Genomic DNA, 24,021 nt, shown 5'->3' on the forward strand with positions numbered 1-24,021 from the left:
AATATGGAACTGGCTGAAACATGAAAGAAAAAAAGCGGAATGTCTGAATATCCACTATGAGTACGACTTTGAAAACATATGGGTACATGTGGACAAAGGCCTGGGGGCAAAACAAAAATGAAAACAGTTGTGACAAAGGAATACAGTTATAGATGATACATTTTATTTCATTTAAAAATTCTTCAGTCGTGTTATCTTGTTTTACATTTAAAATGAAAAATTAAAATAAGAACAATCACTTAGTCAAGCGGGGGGTTAGGAAGGATTCGTCTTAACCCTAATGTATTTATGAGTGGTGTAGGTTATTATCTTTACACCTGTGAGATACAAAGAATTCTTAGATTATGATATACAGTTCTCTTTAATTTGTTTTAGGTAATCTGGTCTAGGTAAGAGTAAATCACAATAGCCAGTGGTTAAATAGAGTTTACAATGTGCTAGGTGGTTCACATGTATTAATTCATTTAATCCTAATAACGCCCTTATTAGGTAGTTCCTATTAAATTCCCACTAGGCAGAGGAGAAAACTAAGTTCAGAAAGGTGAAGTACCTTGCTCAAGGCCCTGGCTTAGCTGGTGAGTGGTGGAGACAGGATTCAAACTCTTGCCAGTCTGGCTCCAGAGCTGTGCCCTAAACCAACGTCCTAAGATCCACTCAATGGATGACTAGAAAATGGTACCATGGGTTTCTAATTCGGGCCAATGCTCTTTCTACTGCACCAGGCTGCATCTTATCTGGCAGGTGAGAAAGCTGAAAAGAAGACTGAGTGACTTGCTCATGGTCACATGATGAGCTAATGGCTGAGAATTAACTACTTGACTTATAATCTAATGATTTTCCTATAATCCCAGACTGCTGGGAGTGAAAAGAAAAAAACCTAGCTAAGAACAAAAGTAAATGAGAAAAGGCCTCAGGGAAATCAAGCCTAAGACCTTCAAAAAGATAAAAATCTTCCTTGTCTCTTTGCTCTGGCATTTATTTGAATGTGACCCTGTCCTACATGCCACTGACATACGTCTGTGCTCGTGGATCAGTGACCTACACGGGAGGGAGGAGCGTGAGGGAGAAGAGAGGGCTTCTGGGAGACGCAGCTATCACGGTGCACATCTGCTGCGCTAGGATTTGCCCAGACTCTGCATGTGTGCCTGTGTTGTATATGTTCACATGGAGAAATGATATATCAATCAGGTGGGCTCACTGGAAAATGTAACCATCTTCTGATTTAAAATTAAAAAAGATTCTGCAAGAAAAACTGAGCGTGGAGGGGTGATGGTTAATTGTGCGCCAACTTGGCTAGACTACAGCACTCGGTTGTTTAATCAAACACCAATCTAGGTTTTGATGCGAAGGCATTTTGGTAGATGTAATTAACATCTGCAATTAGTTGACTTTAAAGGGGATTACCCTTGATAATATGGGTGGGCCTCCCCCAATCAGTTGAAAGCCTTAAGAATAAAAACTGAGGTTTCTTGGAGGAGAAAAAAAATCTGCCTTAAGACAGCATTAACTCCTGAGTTTCCAGTTGATCTGAACCTACTGATTTCAGACTTGCCAGCCTCCTAATTGCATGATCCAGTTCCTTAAAATAAATCCATATCCATCCATCCATCCATCCACCCATCCATCCATCCACCCACCTATCTAGAAAAAGGGAGAGATCCTATTGGTTCTGTTTCTCTGGAAAACACTGACTGATATAAAGGTCTTTCCAGGACTACAAAGTACTGTGAGAATACTGGGCAAACACATCCACCTGACATACAGTTCATGAAAAGCAGAAAGCAACTGAAAACGCAGGAAGCAAAGTCTGGCTGAGGAGAGATGATGTTACATGCCACCCTGCAGGTGGGGACCAGAGCAAACATTCCTCTCTGCCCCCGGTTCACAGCAGGCAGTTACAACAATCTCAGCACAGTCACAGCTGAAAGGGATGAGCTTACTGTGAAACACAGGTCCAAGGACCTATGAGTCCCTGTAGCAATAAAACGATAGCTGGGAGTACACAACACGCACTCAGATTTCTAGGAATTAACAACAAGGAAGGTGCTCTGGAGGTAGTAAAAGAACCTCCTCCATGAAGACTGACAATGACCTCAAGGCATCCCCCGTGTCCTGCTGAACACTGAAAGACAGTGTTCTGATCTGCTTCCCATTTTAAAAAATAAATGTGTCCTTTCAGATTTCTTCCTTACCATCCTTATCACCCTCACCACCATATCCCAGCAGTCCCATCCCCTAGACGACTTTTGGGGTGCCAGACGGGAAGGTGCAGGGCAGACAGTCAACCTCACCTTGGCTTCTGAAGTGGGTTCCAAGAAGCACAGGCGATTCCCAAGTCCCTCAGCTGCCAGGCAGAACTTCCTCTGCTCCTTGTGAACGTTGGCGACACACTGGAGGACCACTTCATCTTCCTGCCAGGGGAACAGAGACCCATGTGAGCAGTGAGAGGGCTGCATCCCCACGCAGAGCCAAGCCCCCAAGGCACCTTGCTGTGCCTTTATCAGGTACGCTGAGGGGCACATGCCTTTGAATATTAGATAAAGGAAAGTTCGTTCTTCCCATGGCACAACCGAGCTCCTCCCCTGAGTTAGGACTCTCCTCAAATCTGGGGTGGGGTCACAGAGAGCAAGTACATGGAACAGAGGTACTACTTAAATACACAGCGAGAGCCTCACTTGTGAAATGTACAAACTGCCCACCATCCAAGCGAGCAGTTGGTGTCAACACTTGAGTGAATGTGAAAGTAAACCTAAGCAATCTCTCCAACTAAACAATAAAACAATGAGGTGAGGGGCTTCCCTGGTGGTGCAGTGGTTGAGAATCTGCCTGCCAATGCAGGGGACACGGGTTCAAGCCCTGGTCTGGGAAGATCCCACATGCCACAGAGCGACTAAGCCCGTGAGCCACAATTGCTGAGCCTGTGCGTCTGGAGCCTGTGCTCCGCAACAAGAGAGGCTGCGATAGTGAGAGGCCCGCGCACCGCGATGAAGAGTGGCCCCCACTTGCCGCAACTAGAGAAAGCCCTTGCACAGAAACGAAGACCCAACACAGCCATAAATAAATAAATAAAAAAAATTAAAAAAAAAAAAAATTAAAAAAAAAAAACAAAACAATGAGGTGAGATTGAGGGAGACAGAGACAACAGCAGAGATCTGAGGGAGGTGGGATTTGTGGAGGGAAAGTCCATTTTATGTCAGGGAGAGAAGAGACATGTTTTGTCGGGGGGACGGGGTGCACGCAGTGATAACGCATCTGCCGGAGGTGACAGAGGAGGCTGTGGAGAGAGGCAGCAGATGGGTGTCAGACATATGGGAAAGGAAGACAGAAGAAACCTGGAGGAGCCAGACCGGAAGGAGATGCTGAAGGCCGAGTGGGGGAGCCACTCTGGATTCCCAAGGAGGGGACCTTTCTCCTAGGCATCAGTCTCAAAAGCAGCCCTCCTCCAATTGCAGACACCTTGTTTGAATGGCATTCCTCTGGTTGATGGTCCAGAAATGAGGCTGCCCTCCATTTACACTAATATGCTCACCCCGTGCTCAACCCTGCCTGAGGCGGAGAGGAAAACCTTCTCCTTACCAACCCCTCCCCTCCTTACTCCTCCCACCCGTCAGTCCACAGTCTCTCTCTCCACTACCGCCTGACTTTGGGTTGCAAACATCAAAAAGATTTCCAGGTGTGATGAAGTTAAAGGAGTAACCAGAGGAGCATCAGGTGGAGCTTTCTCCTTAGCAATTGCTCTCCTGTTGCCCGTCTCACTCCCATGTCCCCGCTGTTAGTGTCTGTCGTGGAGTATTGGAAAGGCATACTAAATAGGCATGGTTTTTCTTCATCTGTGTCTACAGCACACGTGGTCATGTGGAAAAATGAAATCCTCTACTTGGTGGGACATGAAGAGAGTCAACAGAACCAAGCCCCAGAAAGATGGCTGTAGGTGCCCAGGGATTGGCCAGGGGCAGCAGGGAAATTCGAGAAGCCACAAACCACAGACATATGAGGTGAAGACTGAGGGAATAAAAAAAAGCTCCACACTTTCACTAGCACTGAAATGTCACTGTTCATCACTAAATTGAGTCAGTAATAAATTCAAGCCTCTGCATCTAGTGAAGCCAGAATTCAGTCTTCATTTGAATTGAGACAGAAGAAAACTCCAGAATACCACTGTTCTCAAAATGTGGGCTCAGGGAAATCTCTGACAAGGATGAAGTTTTTCCCCGGGGGGGGGTCTCCCCCAGATCCCACAGCAACCAGCGGTGATACCATCCTCCCTAAGGGGCACAGGCCGTGAGGGAGTACTCTGAGTTGATGGAAGGGTGCTACAAAACAGTGGCCGTGGGCGTTAAATGGTCTGTACTGCAAGAGGCAATCCTCATAACACATAATTTACCTGTCCAAAATGTCAAGAGGACCCCTATTGAGAAATATCTAAATATCTCCCACCTACGCACCACTCCCCAGTGAAAACAGGAAAATCTGGAAATCACAGGAGTGGTTTTATGGACCAGACTTTTCACGAACTCGACAGGGTATTCTGTCGAGTGAAACTCGACAGGGTATTCTTTTCAATATGTGTCTTAGAGAATCTCTTTCCATGATCTCCTTTCCCATGCTCTTTCCACCCCAAAGTGCCCAAACCACCTTGCACCAGCTGCCTTGGGATCTTTGTCTTCTGAAATTGACCTGTGCTATAATTCACATCCTCACAACCTAGGCTGCCAATCAACTGATGAAATAAAAGAACTACCCTGGGGACTTCCCTGGTGGTGCAGTGGTTAAGAATCCACCTGCCAATGCAGGGGACACGGGTTCGAGCCCTGGTCCGGGAAGATCCCACATACCGCGGAGCAGCTAAGCCCGCGAGCCGCAACTACTGAGCCCGCGAGCCACAATTACTGCAGCCCGCGTGCCTAGAGCCTGTGCTCTGCCACAAAGAGAAGCCACCGCAACAAAGAGTAGCCCCCGCTTGCCGCAACTAGAGAAAGCCCGCACACAGCAACGAAGACCCAACAGAGCCAAAAAATAAATAAATAAATTTATTTAAAAAAAAAAAAAAAAGAATTGTCCTGGCTCAGCAACCACTTCCTAAAGGGCACCCGTGTACAGGCGCTGTCCAAGTTAGCACTCTGGGGGACACAGGTGGGTGTGGAACTCTGGGTCAAACTCACTCTTCTCCAAACACTTTCGCTTTTTTCCACACGGAACCGTATGCTCCGTGCTGACCTGGCTACAGACACCGCCTGGCGTGGCAGCCCGTACCTGCCTTCGCTCCAGACGGCAGCTATTATCTCCACAAACCTTCAACAGACAGACATCTGGAGCCTTGGAGTGCTTGGCCCGGAAATCTTTGCACCATTTGGAATCATAAGATGAGTTAATTGAACCCATCTCATGAATTCTCTCACTCCCTAGTGAAACACAGAACGCAAGCCCCCCCCCCCCCCAGTTACCAGCTCTATCTAGTTTACTGATCCCTATACTGATGTATACTTTCTCCCCTCTTGTTATCTCACTTCCTTTCTCCCTTTGCTTTAAAGCAAACCTGGGAATTTCCAGATGATTCCATTTCCAAGGAAGCCCCTTTAATTGAAGGTTGGAAATTCTTCCACGTTTGTTATCTCCTCTCCCCAGAAGCTCACGCTCTCCTCACATCCCCCAATGCCAACTCAGATCATTCCTCTTCTACTCAGGTGCAAACACTCTTCTAGTTTGAGACACATGATAGCCAATCTCCACATCTTCTCTGGCAATCTATCAACAGACTAGTTACTTCTCCCACCATTTATCTGACTCTTAATGACAATCAGGAAATTTGATAAACATTTTTGTGTGATTTCAACACACATGTACTGACTATCTTCCAAGGGCAAAGAATTCTTCCAGGGTATCGTGGAGTACACCAGGTTTTGTAAGAGGAGATCTGTTAATACTTTCATGATGGAGCTGACAACTGAAAGCCCAGCCCACAGCCTTTCTCCACTCTGCTTCAGCCATCATCTCAAGTAACTTCAAGGTTCATGTGGACAATCTATTCAAGAAGAACACCTAGACCTAATGACTGCTGCTCTGTTTTAGTAACACACTCTAGTGAACATTCCCTGTCATAACCTAGAATGATTCCAATTCTAAAATCCTAAACGAGACTATCTTACTCTATAGATGCAATCTTCTCGCTTGCTTGCGTTCTCATTCTCTTTCACTATTCTTGTTTTCCCCTTCATCAAGACGTCCAGTTCCAAGAGGGCACTGCCATCTCCATTATTTCCACCACCCCAGCAAGGAAAATGATTGATTTTTTGATAGAGAAAACAACACAACTTTGAAGTTTTGTTCTACTATAAATTTATGGGGTTTTTTTTGGTAATGCATTCTCAGCTTGTTTGAATCTTTATTCACTGGAACAAGACCATAAAATTTGTCCTTTTTTGTAGGACTTAACAGCAGATCCAACACAGTCAATATCAAATAATAATACCTTCCATCTGTAAGAGGGCACAATAATCAGTAATGGTTAAGACCTTTCAGACCCAGCCTCTGTCGTTAAGGGTGAGGGGTATGAATCCCCTAGGTCTCCAGGAAATAATCCCTGTAAGATCACATAAAGGTTTCTGGCTTTCTACCAAATAAGTCAAAAGGTCTCTGCCTGGCTTTTTTTTTTTTTTTTAATTTATTTATTTATTTTTGGCTGTGTTGGGTCTTTGTTGCTGTGCACGGGCTTTCTCTAGTTGTTGTGAGCGGGGGCTACTCTTCATTGTGGTGCGCGGGCTTCTCATTGCGGTGGCTTCTCTTGTTGCAGAGCACGGGCTCCAGGTGCCGGGCTTCAGTAGTTGTGGCTCATGGGCTCTGGAGCGCAGGCTCAGTAGTTGTGGCACATGGGCTTAGCTGCTCTGCAGCACGTGGGGTCTTCCCGGACCAGGGCTCGAACCCGTGTCCCCTGCATTGGCGGGCGGATTCTTAACCACTGTGCCACCAGGGAAGCCCTCTGTCTGGCTTTTAAAGCGTCCCTCCCCACCACTGTTGAGTTCTCCCCTCCACCTCTAATCTTATCTCTCCTCCATTCCTATTGCCTACTGTCTCCCAAATAAGTCTTGCTCAGCATTCATGAAATGCTCCTTCTTGAAATCCCTCCATTCCTTCATTCGACTGTGTATTCTCCTAGTTCTCCTACCTTTCCAATGGATCCTTCCCATGTTCCCTTTCTCCAGCCACCCCTAAATATAGGGATCGCCCAAGGATAGGTCTTTGTCATTTTCCCTTAGCAATCCCATCCATTCTTCAGGCTTCCAGTTTTATTCTGAGAAGTCGTTATGCCATCTGTACCTCCAACCTGAAGGCATCCCAAGGCCCCAAACCTCCACCTATTCCTAGCTTGATCCACAGACTTATCAACACCTCAAAGCAATATGTCCCAATGCATCAAAAGGCTTCCTTTTCCGTCTACTCTTATTTTATGTTCCCTATGTTTGTTCATGACACATCCAACCCCTCTGCTGCCCAGGCTCAGCATCGTCACCCCCTGTCTATCTATGAGCCTCCTCTCCCTCCTGCCCTACAGCAAATGGGCCAGAGGAAGGAGAGACTGGAGCTCCAGAGCCCAGGACAAGGCTATAACAACACCCAGAACATTCTTCCTCTGGTCTGTTCCTGGAGGCACAGCTCTGATCTTATCATTTTCCTGCTGAAAATCCACTATGACTGTCTACACGATCCATAAAACAAATATAAATTTCTTGAACTAGCATATGAGGACCTTCACCTTCCAACTTATCTTCTCAAGTTCTTCCCTACAGACGTCCTTGGCCTTCTTTACCTCCATGCCCTTACTCATGCTGTCTGTAATTCTAAAGCTGCCATGATTTGCCCTATTTTTCCAAGTTCATAGATTCCCTAGCCTCCGAAGCTTGGCTCAAATACCACATTCTTTACGAAACCCAGGTCATCTCACCTCTCCCACTGAACTTCCATAGCAATTATCACCATACTCTTGCATTATGATTATTCATATGCACGTCTTATTTCCAGCTACATTTTATATTCGGAAATGGCTCACGTTTGCTAATCTCTGATTGTGTAACAGGCACTGTGTTTTATGCACAATAACCCATTTAAGCTTCACATCAACATTATGATGTAGGTACTATTGTAATCTCTATTTGACAAATGAGAAGCCCCTGTGCAGAGCAGTTAAGTAACTTGCCTAAGGTCTCATGGTGGCAAGGGGTAGAGCCTGGTATCCAGTCCAGGCTCTATATCCATGGTCTCTCTCAGCTCCTCTCGGTTGACTTGGTACCCCTTGAAGGCAGGATCCCCATCTGGTTCAAGTTTACACCTATCAGGATACTCACAAGCATGGCACCTTATACACATTATACACCCAGTTATAATTTACTGAATGGGCGTGTTTTCCCCTTGTAACCCCAATTATTTACAAACTCTGCTAGAGCAGAAAACGGCTTCCCCATCCAAGCTGGGAACATAATGTGTTTGGTAAAATCATGTTGACTGATTGGGATACGGAATCCGATTAAAAGAAGAGATTTCTCTACTCTCATGTAACAATAGTTATTGTAGAAAGGGTCACTGCTTCACTGGTGAGTCAGAACTGAGTAATTTCATCAAAAGAGAACAGACGTTGACACAACGAAGTAATAGGGAATCAGCAATGATGAGGCTTTGGAGTCCATTTCAAAATTTTTTAGTTTCTGTTGCTTAGTTATTATTATTACTGATAATAATGACCATCCACTCTATACCAGACACTCTGCTGAAATTTCCCCCCAGATTATTTAACTCTCACATCAACACAACCATTCTAAGAATGAGGAAACCAAAGCTCTAAGGAATTAGCCGATTTTCATGAATGACCATTTAATGAACAGCCATTATGTGCCACCATGTTCCAAAAGCTCAGTTTAATCCTTACAACCACCCTTGGATAGGTACTAATATTCTCTCTATTTGTGGATAAAGTGGTTGAGGCATAGAGAGGTTAATTAATAACACTGCATAGCATGGAAGTGACAGATTCTGACCTTGAACCTAGGATTTCATGAATCAGGAGCCTGTCCTCTTTACCATGGTGCCAAGTTGGCTCTCGACTCCAAGAGACTGACCTTAGCAATAGGTCTGAAACTTGTCTTCCAGACTCTAAGGCCCATGGTGACGGTGTCGATAAAAATAGATATATCCCAGCCCTCTCACGTGGCCATACAACTTTAAAAAGTAACCAAATCACAGAGCACGATGCCAGAGAGAACAGCCGGAGAACTTAAGAACTAATAAAACCAAATTTCCCTGTGTACCATGACTATAACAATGGAAGGAGTGAACATCACCCCCAAACTTGTAGCAGAGGGGAGAAAAAGATTAAAAATCCAAGGTATATCACATATCAGCATCCCTCCAAGCTCTGTGGTTCACGAGCACCAGCTATTCCTGTCATAGCTTGAGCCTGTGGTGGTGGTGAGTGATTGTCCCTGAACAAGAATATACAGCCTTCATCTCTCTTTGCTGAGATTTCATATTATCACAGGTCGCCGCTGACAAAGTAAAGCTCTTTCTGTACTCTGCTAGCTAAAGAACTCTGAACTTGAAAATGAATGGGGTTTGCCTATTCTATCCCTACTGCTCCTCTCTTAGCCCCTGGCTCCCAGCCCAAGGACTGCAGTGTCCGTTTTCGCCATCTCGGAGCTGATGGCCAGAGGCACCTTGGCTCTCCCTCTTCTCTCTAGGTCATTCGCAAAGGACTCTGGGACAAAACAAAATGGCTGACAGCCCTACTTAAGGTAGATCATTAGGCAGCTGATGACAGCCCTATAGTTAGCCGTGCACATCACTGGGACAGAGAAGCACGGGAGCACGTGGGACAGAGTGCAGTCCAGCAGATTTCATGGTCCACGTTTAAGTGCAGATATGACTGCAGAGGACAATCCATAACCACTGATTGCTTTAAAAAGGAATATGTGGCCTAGCCACTCATCTTGAACATCAGGCACTATTTTGGGAACTGATACAGTTAGAGCTACCTGCTAAATATATACAGACATGGGTAACAGAGCTCATTCTAAGGCTTTACCCCAAAGCATCTCTTAAATGAAAAATAAGTGGGCTATTGGGATGACGAGACCATCCACAGATTATTTCACAAGGATTAATGGCACTGGCGGTCTATTGTACGTTCTAAGTATCAATCATTTTAACTATTTGCTTCCTTAGATTCAAAGCTCCTTAGAAGCAGGAGCCACTCATTTCCCTGTGAATCCTCAGTGCCTGGCACTGAGTAGAAAAGCACAAATATTGGTGAATTTAACGAAAGAATCATATATTTTGAAAACAACTAATAATATTAACAAAATATTTATGTATAAAAATTGCATCATAAAGAGACTTCTGTATTTTCTTACTTGCAGAGTCTAGAATGCCAACATGGAAATAGTTGGGATATATAAAAGGCTCTAAGTAAGATACCCTGTTCACTTCCACAATGGCCCTATGAGACCTACAACTATTCTTAATCCCATTTAAAAAATTATGAAGCTAAAGGTGATGACTGAGGGAGGAGATTAACTAGCCTGATGTCCAGCTCTAGAGGCTGACATTATGTTGTGTCTCTAAGGATAACATTTCTAGGGGTTTGCTGTTGCTATTGTCTGTTTTGGTTTTAGTATGATGACACCTCTGGAACTCGTTGTTTTTCCAATCTGTCAAAAATTAGGAACGGCTCCTATCTCTGGTTCCTTACTACTCACTGGTTGCTGCGAAATGCAATAAAATGGAAAGGACAGGATCCCGAGAGACAAAGATGATACAGTTTATCATTCCTCCCTTTTTAAAATACTTTCATCATTTGGCTCATAGGGTAGACTTTCTCTTGCTTTTTGCTCCTATTCACTAGCAGCTCCTTCTCGGGCTCCTTGGCTGGCCTAGCCTGTGTAATGCTGGAGTAATGCTCCCAGACTATTTTTCAGAGTTCTTTTCTTTATCTGAACTCCCCTCCCTGGTCATCTCATTTGGTTTCATGGCTTTAAAAACCATTATGTAGTCATTAATATTACTGACTCTCAAATTTGCATCACCAGCTTAAACTTCTCCTCTGAGCTCCAGACTTGTATCTCCAATTGCTTAATATGCCCAACTCCTAATCATCTCCCCTGTACGTTCCTCCTGTGATCTATCTCAGGACATGGCAACTCCATTCATTAGATGCTCGGGCAAAAGAAAAATCTTGAAGTCATACTGATTCCTCTTTTTTCTCACCTCACTTTCACACCAGCAACAAATCCCACCCATTCTACCTTCAAAATACATCTGATTGGACCATCTTGCATCCTCTTCACCACCACCACCTGGTCATGCCATCGCCTCTTGGCACCATTACTGCAATCACCCCTGAACTTATTCCCCACTCGTATCTCTTTTCAACACAGTAGGTAGAGGAAGGCTTTTAACTGAGATCATGTCTCTCCACTACTCAAAACTCGCCAGTGGCTTTCTGTCTTACTCAGGAAAAAGGTAGAATTCTCACTGTGGCCTACGAGGTCCTAAAAATCTGCCCCCCTGCCTGTGATTCCTCTTCTATCACTCTTTTGCTTGCTGACTTTCAACTGCACTGGCCTCCTTCTAGGAGATCAAATTTTTGAAGCATGCTCCCCCCACAACCCTTTGCCTCACTTCTTTTAGGTGTCTGCTCAGTGTCAGTTTATCAGAGGGGTCTTCCCAGGTTACCCCATATAAAATTACAACCCCATTCCCACTCTGCACTCCCCATTTTGCTTAATCTGCCTTCTTTCTGCACTAGCACTTACCGCCTAAGAACATGTGCTTGTTTGTTTCTTATCTCTTTCCTCCTTCATTAGAATGTAACCTCCATGAATACTGTTTTGCTCACCACTGTATCTCCAATGGCCAAAACAGTGCCTGGTACAGGTAGGCACTCAGTCACCAAATAAAAGACTAGTGGTTTTATTTCCTATTAAATACAGTGCCCTCCAAAACTGATGAATTCATTACACCCTTTTATTCCTTTACAGGAAGCGTCCAAACATTCCTCAGTTTCAGCTGGAATTGCTCATGTTAAGGGCTGACAAACAAAAGAAGCAACCTACAGCCTACAATCCTCTGGCCTTCTCTGCTCCAGCAACCGAAAGAAGTGTCCTGTTTCCTCCTTATAACTTTTCCCATTGCCGAGAAGGCTGAATTTGAAGTCTGATGATAAAATCGACTCAGCCTGCCCCATGGCTTGGTCCCTTTGGAACTTGCAGAGAAGAAGGCAAAGAGGAACGCCTTCCCTGAGTTTATTAGGGAGATCCGCAGGCACTAGGGTTCCCATACGCAATTAAGTCCCTCTCAGATAGAACGTGTTGCTATGCGACATGGAAGAATGCAGTGACCTATGACATCTTCTCCTAGAAATAATGGTCAATTTATTTAAATTTTCGATTCTCACAGGATAGAAAAATAATGATCTAGTTGGTACCAAGGGAATTTCAGGCCCCACAGGAAGGTTTTTGCTTTGTTTTGTTTTAATAAAGTTATTTGTAACTTGATATTTTGAATCCTTCTCCCCTACACCAGTGACCACACCTGGGAGCATACACACACCCCCCCCCTTTGCTTTCTTTCTTCTTTAGGCACATCAGCCGGGATGAAGAGCGAGTGGGAAAAAGTTAGAACACTAAAACAAATCATGATGTTAGATGTCTAACCTAAGAGGGAGCAAGGGTCGATAATAGTTGTGGCAGGGAAGTCTCTGGATCTAACATTGCTCTGAACCGAATTTTAAAAAGGTGGGAATGTAAATTGATGCAGCCACTATGGAGAACAGTATGGAGGTTCCTTAAAAAACTAAAAATAGAGCTACTGTATGATCCTTCAATCCCACTGCTGGGCATATATCCAGAGAAAACCATAATTCAAAAAGAGACATGCACCCCAATGTTCATTGCAGCACTAGAGCTAAGACATGGAAGCAACCTAAGTGTCCATCAACAGAGGAATGGATAAAGAAGATGTGATACATATATACAGTGGAATATTACTCAGCCATAAAAAAAGAATGAAATAATGCCATTGGAAGCAACAGGATGGACTTAAGAGACTTTCATTACTAAGTGAAGTAAGTCAGACAAAGACAAATATCATACGATATCACTTATATGTGGAGTCTAAAAAAATGATACAAATGAACTTATTTACAAAACAGAAACAGACTCACAGACTTAGAAAACAAACTTATGGTTACCAAAGTGAAAAGGGAGTGGGGAGGGATAAATTAGAAGTTTGGGATTAACATATACACACTACTATATATAAAATAGATAAACAACAAGGACCTACTGTATAGCACAGGGAACTCTATGCAATATTCTGTAATAACCTATATGAGAAAAGAATCTGAAAAAGAATAGATACATGTATAGGTATAAATGAATCACTTTGCTGTACACATGAAACTAACACAATATTGTAAGTCAACTATACTCCAATAAAAAATAAAATTTTTTTTAATTTAGAAAAGAAAAAGGGGGTTTGACCAGCACAATTCAACTTCCCATGTTTGTATTATAACAGCTGATGAGTTTGCACACCTTCTCCATCTTGATACACCCTGAGCACCGTAACCCCAGAAAGACACAGAGCATCCAATTCTGATTCTACCAACAGCACTACTGAGAGACCTTGATGAATTGTGCCACGAGCGTTTATGTTATCAGATCTATCCTTTATTTTAAGTCAATTTCCTTTGCTTTTGTCATTGGTTCTGGGAACTGTGGCTTCTGACTTGAGGTATAATGTCTTCCCTAGGCCATGCAATTCACCCTTGACAGTCAACCCAAGTCAAATCTTCTAACAATCCCTACGCTCAGGGGAGTGGGTCACAGGACCATTTGTTTCTGTTTCTGGGACATAAACTAATTTTTGAGTTTCTCTCTACTAGCATAAGGCAGTGCCTCAGATAGGGAGCTCTCTGAAATTTTCCACTTTAAGATTTGTAGAAAAAGCAAACAAAACTCAAGTATCCTACATGTAAGATACACTTGAATACTCTGTGTGTGTACATAATCACTCCAACTTACTGACAGATGTTGTATCTGAAAGCAAGAACAAAGCATCCAGCAATTTCCATACACAATCTAATAGCTAGGGAACACTGTTCCTTTTTTGAAAAGGATGCTTGATGAAGTCAGTAGGTTATAATGGAATTTATGCGCTGACATTTAGATGGCTAAGTCTTTGAAAATAGATCACTTAAAGGCAAAAGAAGTGTTTTCATAGTTTAATGGTGCGTAAAGCCCTATGAACTGTCCAGGACTACTTTCTTTAAAAAGTTATCCATGTCTTCCAGCTTACATACAATCATTCAAGAAATATTCGTGTGCCTACTGATGCACCAGGTTCTGTTTCATGGCCTGGAGTGAAGTGGTGAACAAAGGCAAGGCATCTACCCTCCTGGAGCCCCCAATCTAAGTGGGTGACTATATCGTCATATAGATTGGCTCAAATGGGCTTTCTGTTGTAGTGGTTTGCGGAGATGATGATATAATTCAGGACCAGAGGAATTTGAGTAAGACAAAAGAACCCAGGAATATTTGAGATACTTCTCCCTCCTCCCTGACACCTTTTCTGTCCAGGCTGAGCTCCTGTGTATGTGCTTCTATCAGAGAACCTACCCCTCCATATTGTAACTCTTGGATTTCTTATTGAAATCCCCTCTTACCAGAGTTTTTTTTCCTGCTTGGAAGGCAAGGATTACATCCTGCTCATCTCCGTCTTGTTTGTGTGGTATCCCTAACACCTACCACGTGGCCAACATACCACAGACGCTTGTTGAATGAAAACCATGAAGGTGAGAAGAAATAGTGGATCGGAATGGTTGGTCAAAGTGGAGTAAAAAGCTGTACACCACGAGTACTTAAAAGTCAGGAATCAAAACCAGACACTGTCGGGGATCATCAAGACACACCTCCTGAAGAGACAGAGGACCCACGAAAGCCAAGCCAAGCCAAGCTGAGCCGAGCCTGTTTCTACTAACAGGGATTCACTCTGACACATCCTCCTGGGGCAGGACTCAGTGTTTAGTTCTCAGAGTCTAATCTGGGGTTAAAAGTTGGCTACTGTGTGCAACAATTTCCCATACTTGATGGTTTCAATTCAGTGAGGCTCTTCCTACCACAAATCAGCGAATACACAGTGCTGAGGTAAGGTGTGTGCTAGCAGGCAAATTAAATATAAGGAGAACCTACCAGGCACAGGTTTAAAAACTTCATATTTTATAAAATTTCAAAAACCACATCACGTTAGTCATCAGTATGCCTATCCTACAGGTAAAGCCACTTGGACATAGGTTCAGATGTGGTAAGTAATGGCCTAGAGTCAGATGGCTATTGCTTTTGTTCATCCATTATTCATTAATTTATGAAGTATTTATTAATGCCTATTATACGCCATGCACTGCTAGGTCCTGAGAAGACAAAAATGCATCAAGAGCTAGCAAGTGGGGATTTCAATCTTGTTCTGTGTGACTACAAAACCCACATTCTTCCCACTATACGGAGGCTCCTTGGTGAAGAAAGCATTTCAGTAATTTAATAATTAACACCACTCCCACTTAGCAATGTTGTCTTTTCAATTTCTCACCTTACTGGGGCTGGTGGCGGTTGGGTGGTTGTAGCTGGAAGACTTTCATTGAAGGGGTCGCTTCCTCTTCCTTAAATAAAGTATAAACACCCAATTGTTTCTCAATCTTAGTCAAGTGCAAATAGAACTTCAAGCCCCAGGGTCATTCTTTTTGTCCACACTCCACCTCCATCATTCACTACCACACTGCCACCCCTAAATCCTGCCTAGGCTTTTTTTTTTAAATTCCAGAGAGCACTACATTCTATGAACAGGCTTAGAAAATGCAAGTGCCCTTCCGCAGCAAAAGTCCTCAGAGTTCTTGGCCAAACCGAAATCTAATGAAAACCCAATAAAATTAAAAGCATATGAGATGGGGTTATTTAATTGGATTGCTTGATTCCTTTTGTTACACAGACTAGTATTTATTCCACATCCCTCATATAAAAAAAAAATGCCATATTGCCTTTTTTTCTAAATATAGTAACGTCTGGCTCTGAATCCTGACTTGCAATAATTTCAATCTCAGTCATGTTCAGGGAAGCTTTCTCCTCCCCAGGGCTGTGTAACAATCCCAGGAGATTTATGTAGTCCATAAAATTTGGAGCAAAGCAGCTGGTCCTAAGTCCATCAAGATTGCTGCCAAGATGCTCATTTTCTGAGTCTGTGTGGTCCATTTGCTGGCAGGGATCCAGTAGTTCTTTACCCTTCTTAGGCACAGAGACTGTCGTCCCCAAGGTCTTGGTGTTTTAGGATCAGCATCTTGATCTCCATCACCCTACCATCTCCTGGGTAGTATATGGGCAGGGCTGAAGGTCTCTGCTACCTATGAAGCCCCTGCCATGCCCTTCTCTCCAGCTTCCAAAGCAAGGCTTCGCCAGGCTTGGCAACTTAGCCTCACCCTGTCCAAGTCTTGGGACCCATCCCCTACTAGGACCACCCAATTTTCACCCCCAAGAGACTTTGGGAAATAAAAGTCCTCGGAGCAAAAGGAAGCCCCAGATCTCCAGGACACAAAGCCTAGCCTTTCTTGATGAGAAAGAAAAGAAAGAAATAACTCATTTTTATTCTGTATTATTTTTTTCCCAAATTTTTCTCACTTTGATGAGTCAACAGGAAAAAAACAAACCTGCCTCTGCTGCAAAGCAGTGGCGCTCAACCACACGTGAACATGAGAATCACCTTGAACGCTTTTAAAATATGCTGATACTGGGGCCCTACCCTGATCCAAATGATGGGTATCTCTAGGTAAGGGTGCTGGGTGCAAGTATCCCCAGGTGACCAATGCTCAGTGAGGGTGGAGAACTCCTTTCCAGACTCAGGTCAGAGGTGACAACTAGGGAAGTCAGAGGCAGCCGGCAGATACCCTGATACAGGTATGGAATCACAGGGGAAAAATAAGTGAGTTCTGGATGTGATAAAAGGAAAATCCTGGGGGAAAAATCAGGTATCCTCATTTCCTTTTAATCAAGGATCCAAAAGCTAGGCCACGGCTGACCCAAGACCCTCCAATCACCAAAGGCCGTCATCTGCGGGCCCCTCGTCAGGTGTGCTCCTCTAGAACGTAGCCTGATTCCTTTTTTCTCTTTTTTGCTAGGCCTTTATAATGTTGCCTCATGAGACTCCTTCTCTCTGAGTACAGGGGACTAGGAAGATGATCTGTCAGCTATAAGCGAATCACCAGGAGAAACTAATATGTCGTAGACTCCTCCAAAAGTAGGGAATGATAAATTAACAATGGATGAGAAGTTTGAAACAGAAAGCTAGCCAACAAACCAGCAAGTACGTATTGAATGTTCTCAATGTACCTGACATTATCTATGCCATGACACCTGTGGCTCTCCTTTCCCCAACCCACTCCCAAACCCCTCCTTGACAAGCGTGAAGGACTTTCTGATAACTTCAATGAAGAGCAAGTAAAACCATTTGGAATGAATAACACTCTTTCCATTCCCTAAAGAAACGGAAGTGCTTTGCAGCTAGGGATAACCGAGCCTCAAAACGTGTAAGGGAACTGTTCAGAGTTGCTCAGTGGCCGATATTGGAAGAGAAGCAAGTTCTCTCCACCCCTCCTCAGTAACACAGTTCCTTCTCCGTGGCAGGAGTCAGCATATCTAAATGATGTTCCAAAGCTAACGGGTATCCATTTTTTTCTTTGGCACATATTTTTTTCTACCTGGAAATAGGGAGAGCAGTGTTAGTCTTCTTTCCTAAAGGTGAGGAATATTTATGGCTGGGATCACACAATGCTAAATAATTTGTGTGACTTAGAAGTAAATGTATTTCAAACAAACTTGTGAAATCACAGCTCAGCTATAGGTGGCTATGGGTGTGTTGAACACAGCAGAAGTCTAGTCACTGCAATATTTATGGTCCCAGGGATCAAGAACCTTTCCTTTAATAATTTTAGGTTGTAAAACCCTGAGCTGACTTAGAGTTAAGCATCACTATCCACTGCTTTTATTATTTTGGCTTTTGAAAAACTGAAGTAGAGGTGGTTGGGAAATTAGGAGGTTGGGATTAATATATACACACTGCTATATATAAAATAGATAACCAACAAGGACCTGCTGTATAGCACAGGGAACTCTATTCAATATTTTGTAATAACCTATATGGGAAAGGATCAGGAACATACATATATATGTATATATAACTGAATCATGTGATATCCACCTGAAACTAACATGACATTGAATCAACTACACTTCAATTTTAAAATAATAAATAAATAAATAAATAAAAGATGTTAGAAGGGATTAAGTACATTTCTGAAGAAAAAAATTGAAGTATAGGTGATTTACAACATTATGTATCTATAATTATTATTATATTAGTTTTCTTTTTTATGAAGCAGATCAACGATACAGAAAGGCCCCTATTTTATCCTACAGTTGCAACTAATTGTAGTTCTGATGATTTTTGATTCAGCCTTGACTGACTAAAACTGTACAGAGCAGACCACACCAGGAACAGCCCAAAGCAGTACCCATCTCTACCAGCAAAATGCTAAGAAAGTGCACAGGCCCTCCCTCCTCCCTGCATTGCCATGATCAGGTTCTCCTGTGCAAATATCCCTTCAGACCAAGATGACAGGAGGAAAAGTGGTCTACATGGAATCATAGCATGTTTAGAGGAGAAGCACCTCAGCAGTCATTGAATCCAAACTTCTTGGGAGTTCATTCACACAAATGAGGGGGAAAATTCACATGTGAAGCTCCAAAAGATATATAAAAACCTACTGAAAGATGTAATATTGGATACTGTTTTGCACACTTCTCTTTCCAAATTAAAAACCTCTTCTGTCATGTGCTACCCTGCTCTGCCTACCCACAGCCAGTACTTGTTAACTAGTTAATCCTCTTGGTATTCTGTGAGATCAATTCTTTAGGCTTTATTAGAGTTATTTGGCCTGGGGAATTCCAAGTAGGAAGGAAATTTATTATTCATCTGCAAGTACAGGCAGGATTGATATATGGAAGATCGTAACCATCTGTTATCCACTGAGGTCAGAATGAGACAGGAGAGCCCTAAAGATATAGCAGAAAAGACTAAAATGAGATACGAGGAAGGTCTTACTGAAAGTGAGGGTTAAACACGACCATAAATTATCAAGATTGGATTACAGTTATTTACAAATGGAACACAGAAACATCTCCTCTGGGAGTGTTTAAAGTATCTTGTGATTGAGATTCTGTAAGAACACAACTCTGCGGAAATAGCCATTAAAATAAGATTATTTTTGGTCGATTTACCCAATTTTAGCACCTTGATACTCATGCACTTGATGTGAGCTCCACAAAAAATGCATGAACTGTTTAATTCTCCCTCTCCTCTGTTTAGCATGGCATTATGTGCAAATAAATAGGCAATAAAGTATTTTTGTTGCTCTTTGTTTAACATGGTAGACAGTTGTGCCTAATACTTTTGTCTAGAACCAACATCCAGAGACCCGGATTCCTGGGGTCTGTCTCTTGTGACAATGTGACAAAGCCTCATCCATTTATTCAATAATGTGTGATATTATCTCTGCTTCTGCAGCCAGTTGCGTTCACTTTAGGTCACCAGTAACCTCCAATTTGTCATATCTGGGGGAGCTTTTCTGACTTTGTCTTTCTTGACCTGTCTGTGTGGCCATGGGCACTGCAAATCTCTTCATTTTTCTGGAAACGTTTTCTCTTCTGGCTTCTAAGGCAACGCACGACTCTCCCAGTGCATTCCCATTGTCTCCCCTCTCACTCAGCCTCTCTCACACCTTGAGAGCTGGGAGTTCCTCAGGCTTCTGTCTGCTCGTACTATTTACCGAGTAACTCCATCCAAGTCACTGGTTTCAACTCACATCTCTTTCACTTACAACTCCTCCATCTCCCAGGCCCCCGTGTTAGAATGAATGAAATGGTCATCTCCATTTGGACGTCCGTGACACACCACAAGTCCATTCATCCAAAGCATCTCATTATCCTTCCTTTCCCAGACTTGCTCCCTCTGCACCCCCTGTATGGGCGAACAGGTACCGGCATTCATGCACACACCCATGGCAGGAGGCTGGAAGGCACCCACAGCTCCTTTCTCACATACCCAGTCAGAATTTCCTTTCCTCCTCCCCTCCTCTCCATTCCCACTGCTCCTGCCTTGATTTAGGCCCCTAGGATCACAATAGATTCCTTACCGAGCCGGGCCTTCTGTTTCACTCCCCTCCACCAACCCTCCATGCTCCTGACCGTGATATCCCCAGAAGGCATATCTGAGCAGCTCACTCCATTGCTTAAACCTCTCCAGTGGTTTCCCCGTAACTTTCAGTTTCCTCCTCCTCATCTGGCTCCTGCCCTCTTGTCCACAGCCTCATTTCCCACCCACCCCCCACTACCCTCCCCCAAAGGCTAAACTTCAGCCCTCTGGAGCTACTACTGAAGTGCCATGCTTTCCTCTTACCTCTGAGCCTTCGCACAGGCTGTTTTTTTGGCCTGGAACACCTGTCTCCATCACACTCCCTATTTTCTGAGACTTATGATCTGGAAAGGCCCACCACTGTGCTTCCATAGGACTCCCTGCACACCTCTGGCCTGACGTTTATTACCTTGTACCCTAACTGCAGGTTTGTCTGCCTCCGTCTGCTGGCTGTAAGATCCCTGAAGATGGGGACTATGTCTGATCCGTCTGTGTGCCTCGAACAAGGCCTTGCACAGAGGAAGTGTCCAGTAAATGCCTCAGGAATGAATGATGAGCTTAGCTGGCCCAGGGTCTCGACCTCAGCCTGTCGCACCAATATAGTCACTGTTTGTAACTTCTAGCTGTTATTTGTTAAGCCAGGCCGCTGGAAGGGGAAGCAGGCAGAAAGAAAAGGCCAATGTCACGTGCAATGGAGTAGCTGGCTGGGTTAAACAGTGTCAGGAGCAGGCCCCTCGACTGCGCTCTCTGGCCCGTTGCTCTGGTTTGAGCGTGCTCAGCAACAGTACGGCTCCTTGTTTCTTAGCCTTCAAGCCTTCTCTTTACTGGCAGCTCCCCGACGTCAGGAGCCATGGTTTCCAGTTCTCCAGTATCACCATAGGACTTTGCCAAGGGAACCTCCACCTCAGAAAGAACTAAAGGAACAGACCAACGGGATGTCCTCCAGCCTTAGCGGAATTCCCACTATGCCTGTTGTTCAGGTTTTGCGTGACTGTCAGTTTTCAGGGGCAATTCCATCCCGCGAGCCTCAGCCTGCCAAGAACCCAGCAGCTCCTAGTTCAACATGAGTCCAGCATTTACCTATGGATCCTCAGAAAGAGGATGGAATGGAAAGCCTATGTCTAACTCACTGTGCCTCTGCAACTGAGTCAAAGAGTCACTCACTGCTGTGCATCTCGGTTCCTTTGTTTGTGTGTGAGTTAACCCTATGTTTGCCCCTCTGAAGCTAATACTTCCTTTAGAAACAACATCCTTGCTGCTTTTGCAACAATAAAAAAGTCATGAACTGAAACCTGTGTGTTGACTATTGCAGAAACATAAAGACAATGCAATACCACCTGCTTATTTTCCAAGGGTAACAAGTTTGTGGTATAACGGCATCGTCAACATTTGCATACAGATGTACACTTCTAGGGAGGCTAAACTGTTACTCTTTATACTATACCAGTTGGTCTTTCTGCATGAAACCTACAGAATTGTCATATGTTCCTCTTTAGATTTCTGCATTTTTATGGACAAGTAATTGGTATATAGGATTTTCTCACCCAGGCAATCATGCAAATGGATGTTCTCTCTTTCTACCACGTGTAACGCCAGACTTTAATGGGGAGACGACTCTAGAGGAAGAATACATAAAAATTCCCAAACAGTTAAAGGTAACCACCGGCAAAGCTGGAATAAACTTGTGGAATCCACTGCATCAGGGCCAGGATGAGAGCTAAATGGATACAAAATGCCAAAAGGCCTTCTGAATAGTAGTAGTTAAGATTTATTCGTCCACGAATCTTGCTCTAAGATGGCACTTAGCCTTCTCTACTTTCCTCCATTTCAGTTGACAAATAGATGTTTTTTTTAATGTATTTTTTAAATTAACTAATTTATTTACTTATGGCTGCGTTAGGTCTTCATTGCTGCGTGCAGGCTTTTCTTTAGTTGTGGCGAGCGGGCTGGATATTTAACCACTGCACCACCAGGGAAGCCCCAGATAGATGTTTTAATAAAGGTCTTAGTTTATTTAGAGCTTAGACATACAACTCGTTGCTTCACTAGATTCCTTTCTGAAGCTATAAGCTGCAATTCTAGTTGCTGCCCCTAAGAAGAAAATCCTACTTTCAACAGCAGCAAACCTCACTGGAGTCTTAGAAGAGAGGGAAAAAGAGCCAGAGTGCTGTGGGCCTTGCTGCTCTGGAGATTTTATCTGACAAGTTACACATTCAAAGACAGATAACCTCCACTGGCAGTATCATATTCTGCAGGTTTTTATGTAATTACAGTTAAAGCATTAAGATGTTTTTCAAGTCTGTCTTGTGAGTTGATTGATTTTGCTACCTCCATTTTCATTTAAAATCCATGACAGCAGAGTAGTGAAGAGTACCAGCCTCTGAAAATCAGACTGGCTGGGTTGGCACCTTATCTCTGAATCTAGCCATGTAGGCTTTGGCAAAGTTTATTACCTTCTTGCCTCACTTTTTTTGGGTTGTGAAATGGGAATAATAAATAATTTCTTCAGGCATCGTTTCAGATGAAATGAGTAAATGTAAAACCCCTGAAACTGTACTTGCACGTAACAAGCATTCCATAGATAATGGTATTTTGTTAATATTACTACCATATTTTATTTGAGAAACCCTTTAAGAATAACCAATATTTAAAGGCCTATGTCCCCTATAACAATAGAATAGATTGATCTTCACAGACATATCATTGATGTCTCCAAAGCTACAACTATAGTTTAGAAAGAGAAATTGGGCTGATTTTTGCTTTTTTGGTTGCTTTTTTGACAACTGAGATGCTACTTTAAACCTAAACAACGTAAAATCCCCCAACAGATTACTGCCCCAGACCTGAAATATCAGTCCGGATCTTGGAAGTTGTAAGTTAAATGAGGAGGGTCCTGCTTCTGTCCTGCAATGAACTGTCAGCCCTCTGGGGGATCACCAGCACTGACCAAACAGCAAATAACGGCCCGCTCTGGACCCCATAACCAAGCTTGCCAGTCCGCTCCCAGTACGCCGGGATCTTTCCCATTCTTTGAAACCAGTTCTATTTCTGAGAAAGAGACAAATACACATGCCCTGGCCTACAAAGTTCTGCCCCACTCTCAAGTTCTAGTTGGTTGCTGGAGTACAGAGGCATTTTCCTGTCCTTTAACCAGACTTCCAGTGCCCTTGATTAAGTCTGTGACAGCAGCTGTAACAGACGAAGCACCAAAATGCAATTCCCAAGTCCCTGGTTTGAGTGCTGATTAGATTACTCACTGGCTCTGCGGCTCTGGGTAAGTCCTCACTTCCATGAGCCTTATTTACAAAATGAAGTTAATAATGCCCAAGTCAGAGACGATTGTGAGAAGCAACATAGTCACGCATGCAGGGAAACGATAAGATCATAACGAACATCAGTGACCCAAATTCTTAGCCTTCAACTTTATTTTCAGTCTGCTGATTTGCCTGGGGCCCTATCATCCTTGCTATGTAAGCCCCAAGCTCCTCTCGGGACTTGACCTCTGGCCTCTAGATCTTCTGGGTTCTCTTCCATTCAGCCAAATTCTGGCAGGCTGCTGCAGGTGCCACAGACACATTAATAATCCTGAAGCTAACAGAACCTGCTTGTCTGTCTCACTAATATGATTAGACATTCTTTGCAGTTTTTTTTGTTGTGGTTTGTTTGTTTTTTTAATTTGGGCTCCTCTTTCCTGACAATCCTGACAACTTCTAACACAGCTTCGCAGCCTGTGGGCACTCTTTT

The 24,021-nt window shown here is 43.5% G+C and overlaps 1 protein-coding gene across 5 annotated transcripts in view; it reads right to left on the minus strand.

The window, feature by feature from the left end:
- The window catches only part of RYR3 (ryanodine receptor 3), a 551,623-nt gene that overhangs the window by 368,930 nt on the left and 158,672 nt on the right, over positions 1-24,021 (minus strand). For all 5 annotated transcript variants that reach the window (XM_082384899.1, XM_082384900.1, XM_082384898.1 and 2 more), the window contains exon 2: positions 2,292-2,411. In XM_082384899.1, the coding sequence (XP_082241025.1) occupies positions 2,292-2,411 (120 nt within the window). The remainder of the gene's footprint in view (positions 1-2,291; positions 2,412-24,021) is intronic.

This window comes from Balaenoptera borealis (genome assembly GCF_965194805.1).
Source record: "Balaenoptera borealis genome assembly, chromosome: 3".
In the NCBI taxonomy this organism is placed as follows: Eukaryota; Metazoa; Chordata; class Mammalia; order Artiodactyla; family Balaenopteridae; genus Balaenoptera; species Balaenoptera borealis.